A 7,229-nucleotide genomic window follows, 5' to 3' on the forward strand; every position below is an offset into this window, starting at 1 on the left:
CTAAAATACAAGATTTTAAAAAGCTGATGGGGGGCCTATGCACGCCTCTCTTCCGCAACTTCGACGAATACCCAATTCCCAAGAGACTGTTCTAGCTCGACCCTCGCCGTGAAAAATATTTTCCCCAAGGTCAGTCGCTGATTTCTTCTTCGCACACTTTGAAGCCTGGGCGTTCGATCTTCGCCTCCATTGCATGATTTTGGCTGTTATCTAATATTCTCTCTGAATTTTAGGGTTTTTTTTTCTTCTTTTGAAATTGGGCTCTGCTCTGTTCCAAGTACTTCAAATTGTGTATTAATTTCTGTCTCCCTCCACTACAGTGTATTGATTTCAAGTCGCTGTGAAGTTAATCTCAAGACATGGTGTTTTGTCCTCATTGTAAAGCGGATTGTCCGGCTCAACGTGACTCTGTTTATTACGTGTAACTATGCTGTTTCTTTGTTCAGTATATACATACCATAGATATTTCCAATATTATTAAGGATCATATTCTTGATAAGTTTTATTTTTCTTGAACCTGTTACTCAGTTGCTGTGATGTTTGTGGAAAAGTCCTTTACGATGATGTTTACACTGAAGAGCCCAGTTTTGTTAAAGGTCCGGGAGGAGAGGTACGTGATTGTCGTTCTTCAGTTACTTAAACCTTACTGTAATAATCTTCTGTTTTGATTATGGCTTTTGTTTTGATTAGAATTTATTCAATGTGTTGATATCCCATAAAATTCATTTCGAAGACGTTAGGGCTATTATTCAATAGCATAACATTCTGCAATCAATTTAATCTGGATATGTTTTCTATTCTCCTCTGTCCTCTCTATAGAACATTGGTAGCTAGTCTTGGATTTGAGTCTTTGGTCAGATGTGTATAACTTGACATTATTTTGATTCAGTTGACAGGACTGGGTATGAAGTCCCAAATGAGACAATGATGTTTCTTATCTAGATCATGGTTATTAATTTTTATTTTATTTTTTTATTTTGTGTTATGGGATGATTATTATGGAATTGCCATGTATAACTTTTTTCCCTTCTGCAGAGTCGCAGATCAGGTGTTACCGTAAGATCCATAGAAAGTTCCTATTCTGATTCGTTTAGAAGGACGTTGGACAAGGGTATGTATGTGTATGACTTCTCGCTGAATTTTGTCTGTCACAAAAGCAGTATCCTTATATATTATTTTTTGGTTTGATGAGACAAAAAGTTCCTGAATAATGTTCCCAGGGTGTAAACTGACATAGCCTTATTTTATTATGTGAATTCGCTCTCATAATCGTAGTAAATGTCTTAAGAACTGCATTCTGTTTTGTAGGTGTTGACGAAATGAGGCAAATAGTTTTAAGGTTGGAAATAGATGATTCTATAGTTAGTCCAGCTTCTAGGTTCTATGAGGTGAGTTCTTATTTATTTATTTATTATTATTTTTAATTTGTAGTACGATATTCAGAACATGATGTGGTTATACGCAGATAGCAGTTCAACGTAATTTCACTAGAGGTCGTAGAACAGTTCAAGTTGCAGCTGCTTGTCTTTATATTGCATGCCGGTGAGTATTCTTCGGAACTTTATCATTTTGTTAATGTTGATACCAGAACCATAAAAGAATTTCCGAGGATATAGCTTGAATGCCATCATCGTTTATATGCTATTATCATTATAGAAAATATGATGTTATATCATTACAAATGCATGTGATAATATGATGTTAGATTCCTCTAATTCATTTACGTGTAATGACCCTTCTTATTTTTGAACTTTCTTTACAGGACAGCTGAAAGGCCAAAACCGTATTTACTAATAGACTTTTCAGAGACGCTGAAAATAAACGTGTACGTAAGAAAACGTGTTACAATCATCCCAACATTTTGCTTACGAATAAAATAAATCATATTTAGGTAATACGGGTTAAAATGCCTTTCTGCTTTCTCCAGGTATGTTCTAGGCTCTGTATTTTTGCAGCTTTGCCAACTGCTTAGTCTAGTAGAGCATAACATCATAAAGAGGCCCGTCGATCCCACTCTTTTCGTACCCCGTTTTACGCAAAGTAAGTTATCTTGAGCCCATCACTTGTTACCTAGACATATCCGACCAACTTTGTATTTTCTCCCATTTTAGCTACAAGTTTAATTATCTCTCTTGGGTCCTTAATCCTTTTCACTCGAACTGTAATGTTTTCTGGTCTTCACCAGGTTATTTAACTTAAGTTACCGATTCTTCTATTAAAGAATGACAACTTTAATTGCTATAACATCATTGGTTTGTTTAACTTTGTCCGAATTGCATTTGGCAATTACGTAGTAAGAGCTCCTTTTCCTGAAAATTTTCTGGCTATTCAGAGTTATTATCCGGAAGCAATGCTGAAGTTTCAAGAACTGCAATGCACATAATAGCTAGCATGAAGCGAGATTGGATGCAGGTTTATGTTTGTTGAAATCCTTTCTGAAGCAACTTTCCCTTCTCAGACCACCTTTTTTTAATTGATATTGAATTTGGTGCATTATAATGATGAAACTTATTATTTACTACGTCTTACCAACAGACTGGCAGGAAACCTAGTGGCCTATGTGGGGCAGCCTTATATATTTCTGCTCTAGCTCATGGGTATAAGTTTTCGAAGTTGGATATTGTGAGTTAGCTTTCAATTTTGCTGTGAATTTTTATGCGAATATGCTTTCATCGAAGTGGATATTTATGTCCACGCACTCTCTTCAACTTGTTTTTTTTAGGGGAGTGAGTGCGTTATTGTTCAATGTACACATTATCCTACTAATCTAATATTTTATGTGGTGATGGGTGACTTTGCTAATGGCCGTTACTGTTTTTCCAGGTTAAAATTGTACATATTTGTGAGGTGACATTGACGAAGCGATTGATCGAGTTCGAGAACACTGAGTCAGGCAGTTTGACTGTAGGTTTCTAATAGCATAATAGTTATCACGATTCATGCAACATTGACCATTAATATAGTGACCTTTTGATTTGTTTTGAGCTACATGTTGTAGCAACCTAACTATACAATCTCTTGAGTATGGACTATTTTTTTTTGTGTAGTGTCCTAGCAGTTTTCTTTTGCTGACCTTGCTAGAGACTGGCGTAGCGTGATTTTAAAGTTTTATTTCGTTTGAAAAAAAACAGATCGAGGAGTTAGAAGATAACGCTAAGGAGCTAACAAAGTGCAACTTGCCATCTTTTGGGACTGAAAAATCGTCAAAAGAAGTGTTGTGCCAGCATAAAGAAGAAACCCCTTTTGCTAACGGACTTTGTAAGGGCTGTTTTGAAGACGTAAGTCTTTAATTGTACAAGCTTTACTTTAGTTTTCTTCTTTCATGTACCACTTCCGTTACTCATTCTTTTTCTGGCTTTATATTGTAGTTCATTGAAATTTCTGGGGGACTCGGGGGCTCAGATCCTCCAGCCTTCCAGCAGGCCGAAAGAATAAGACTGATCAAGGAATCCGTTGCATCTGAGAAATCAGATGCTGATTTTCTATCTTCAAACAAGGAAAAGATGACAGAGCTTACGAGTGATCAAGTCAGTTTCTTACCCCTATTCTCATTTGTGCACGGCTTCACAAATAATTTCCTTGATTACTCATTAATAAAGATTCACAAATTCTGTGAAATTCTTCATTTGCACAAACAAGTTTCTTTTCCTTTCTGTAAACCGGTATCACTATCAAGTACTTTATTTTCGTGTTTATCTGATTTTTGCACACCCTGTCCAATATTTTGCTGCTAATATAAATCATGCTTCTTATGCAGGATGAGAATATTGAATCCTTTACTGAAGCCAGCCAAACAGTGGCCAACAATGACACATCTAATGCCACCAAGTTTTGTTGTAAGTTCTGATTGCGGTCTATATATATTGATGTTGATTCGAGTATATGATACGCCCCGAGATATTTGTATTAGTTGGAATATGAACGAAAAGGAATTTAATGAGTCATAATATCGGACATTTGAGAGGTCCATGCTCTCCTAAATAGGAAATTATTTCGTTACTAAACACTTTTCAAACTATTTCATATCCAATTCTCCACTAATTCTTGTAATTTATTGGCTAGCTAACTTCTTACTATTATATATAACCCTCTATTTATATTATATTATTATACTATCCTTAATATCTCAGGTCCTAACTGTATAGTGTAGTTTTCATTTGGTAACCGTTTGTTTTGTGTCTGAGCAGCTTCGACAGCAGAAGAAACTTCTGAGGTTTGTGACAAAAGTGTTGGAGGTGACGAGTCAGAGGGCCTTTCGGACATTGACGACATTGAGGTGCGTAATTAGTACATCACCAGGTTTTTTTCCTAGTTTAGAATGGTTTCTGGGTTTGAATGTTGTAAGGTGTCCAGAAGCAGTGGTGTAGTCTCGGAACCTGTTGACTTCATACTGAAGAACAGCTGACCAAAATTCTTGTGTTTTATTTTCCCTTACCTTGAAATTTCACCATTTTAATCATGGGAAGTAAACCCCAATACCGAAATAAAATGAAGAATCTCTTCCCTTTTGTGTGAGTGTGTGTGTGCGCGCGCCCGCGCGTGCGCTCGTGTTCATGATCTCTATGGGAAGAAAGAATGCTTGTTGTGCCCATTGCTTTTGAATTTTTGCTGTTTTTCTGACAGTATTTTTCTTCTTTTCATTTATGTAGTTAATGATGAGGTTCTTATTTAATGTATGGAATCTTAGGTGAATGGCTACCTTAACAACGAGGAGGAGACGCGTTTCAAGAAAATTATCTGGGAAGAAATGAACAGAGAGTATCTGGAGGTCGAAGCTTATTCTATTTTTCTTAAGAGTTTTAAATGCCTCAAGACCTTGATAGATATTGTAATGTTTTGTGCGCGGAATTATTTACAGGAACAAGCAGCTAAGATGGAGGCTGGTCCGGACAGTGCTCTTAAATCAAAGCCAAAAAAGGTCTGGTTTTGCTCAGTATTGCTTTTGATTTCTCGCTCTGAACTTTTCACTGGGCTCTTTTTATTTTTATTTTTTTTTACGTCTCAGAACATATTGTTCCTTATATCGTTTACCTTATGGTGTATATTTGAGCTAGGACCGGCGTCAGAAGCAAGACCCCAATGCCCCTCCTGCTCAAACTGCCGCGGAAGCAGCCCGTCAAATGCTTAGCAAGAAGGTAAAATAAAATTATATAAACGCAGGAACAACCTTGGTCTTTCAATCCCCAGCTCAATGCTTTCCTATATATATTACTTTAACAGCCGGTCTTTCTTTAGCTTCATGAAGGCGTGCCTTTAATCTTGCTCGGGTTAATTAAGCTCTGTATATTGATTCACGTGTTGCTCTCTGTGTCAACAGCGGTTTAGTTCGAAGATCAACTACGATGCGTTGGAGAAATGCTTTTCCGGAGATGTAAGTTCATCTTCCTATCACATCAACTTTTTCTTGTTAGTCCAGATCTCTATTTCTTCGATCTCTTACTCAGACCCTGTGGTAGTAAAATATGATTTTGGTTTTCCCGGATATTTTGCGTCTTTTCCTCCATTTGGGTTATTATTATTATTATTATTATTATTTTTTACAATTCACTTGTATAAATACTTTAGACCACTCGGGCAATATCATTTACTCTTGATCTTCGGTGTCGTCCCATTGCAGACTGCTCCAAGTAAAAAGATCAAATTATCGAACGGTGATGAAACTGGTGAACAAAGCCCAGGAGATACAGAGCTAAAGTCGGATGTGATTGACAAGGAAAGTGAACTTAGGGATGAAGATGAGCATGAAGATGAGAAAGGGATGGCTGGGCAGGAATGGCAATTTGAAGAAGAGGGTTTCGAGTATGGCTATGACGAAGATGACGTATAGCCTCTTTTACTCGTTCATATTATTTCTAGGCTAGTATTTCTTTTAATCATTAGTTTACTCATCTCTTAAACCGCATTAAGCTGGAATAAACCACCAGGATATTCGTAAAAGAGATCATATAGATCTGTATGTATATAGTTGTACCATGAACCATGATGAATTATATATTAATAAAATTCACGTCAGATTCCTCATTACTGGCTCTGTCTTCTTGTCGGAGAATTATGTGCAAAGGAAAGAGAATATACAAGAAGAATATGCTTATATTAAATGCGTTTGCAAGCGTACTCATGATCATGAGCAGTTAACTTGTAAACTTGCTAGCTTGTAGCAATAAGGGCACGGCTATCTTCTGATCTCACCCGTGGCTGATGTCAGCGGTGGCGTCTGACTGCGAGGCTGCTCGCCATTTGGCCTTCAACTCCGGGAGAGGAGAAATAAGGATGGATATCCAAATGGAAAATAATTTTCATCATACGAAAGTGAGAGTGAGAATTAGACCTACGTGGCAGGTGGGTCCCACCTATGTGAAAGTGGCCACTTATGCGCCGGCATCAACACAGATAAACTAGACCGGTGGTATGACGTGGGCCGTGGTGCCGTGTGGGATGCCGTCGGCATGGTCTCCGATTTTTATTATAAATAAATAAGTTAAACTACATAAAAAAAAAATTGCTAAAATAGCTATGTAGCTTCTTGAAACATTGAAGTTGCATTTTAACTAACGTTTGGTAATAATTGAAAATTAGCCAACTTTACTGTTGATCAAATTGTCACGTCATCAAATTGGGCAACATTCACTCCTATTATCACTTTCTACGTAATCAAATAGACTGATTTTTAATTATTAACCAAATATCGACGAAAATGCAATTGACAAATTTTATGACTTGGTTGATTATTAATTGCTGCTAGCTAGTTGAGTACTCTCTATTTTCAACTTCTACGTCTTACGTTCGAATCTTGTCTGAGTTGTTTTCGATGTGAGATTTGAATCCAAGACAGAGAGTTTGAAAACAAAGTGTCCAACTGCTAAGAGATCGATAGTTTAGACTTTATATATGTAGTTAGCTGGCTAATGTATTATATATTCTTATGTCGTTTTCAAAGAAATATTTATATTTTTATCATAGCTTGAAAACTGGGATTGATCCAAACTAGGATTAATTCTTTTACTTTTAAGTGTGATTAGATGGAAAATAGTAAATACATAATTGTTTTATCCGGATTGAGCATATAATTATATCTCCACTACTACAAAAATAGGATTCTACAACGCTTAAAAACAGTTGTAGAATGATTCTACAACGCTTAAAAATCCGTTGTAGAATCCAACAGCTTTCTACAACGCTTAATTATCCGTTGTAGAAACTAAGCTTCTACAACGGATTCTTAAGCGTTG

The 7,229-nt window shown here is 36.6% G+C and overlaps 1 protein-coding gene across 1 annotated transcript; it reads left to right on the forward strand.

Annotated features, from left to right (window-relative positions):
• Positions 1-6,024, forward strand: LOC149385944 (transcription factor IIIB 60 kDa subunit-like). The gene is made up of 20 exons (XM_089627259.1): positions 1-129; positions 321-421; positions 529-610; positions 1,036-1,111; positions 1,309-1,388; positions 1,466-1,542; positions 1,763-1,825; positions 1,928-2,040; positions 2,333-2,412; positions 2,536-2,622; positions 2,824-2,904; positions 3,132-3,278; positions 3,369-3,527; positions 3,758-3,836; positions 4,188-4,276; positions 4,688-4,768; positions 4,859-4,918; positions 5,055-5,135; positions 5,318-5,371; positions 5,618-6,024. The coding sequence occupies exons 2-20, from the start codon at positions 360-362 to the stop codon at positions 5,825-5,827; spliced, it is 1,761 nt and encodes a 586-aa protein (XP_089483385.1). The 5' UTR covers positions 1-129; positions 321-359; the 3' UTR covers positions 5,828-6,024.
• The last annotated feature ends 1,205 nt before the right edge of the window (positions 6,025-7,229 follow it).

The sequence above is a fragment of the Urtica dioica genome, chromosome 9, assembly GCF_054948205.1.
Source record: "Urtica dioica subsp. dioica isolate 48M chromosome 9, U.dioica_male_clone48M_v1_H2, whole genome shotgun sequence".
In the NCBI taxonomy this organism is placed as follows: Eukaryota; Viridiplantae; Streptophyta; class Magnoliopsida; order Rosales; family Urticaceae; genus Urtica; species Urtica dioica.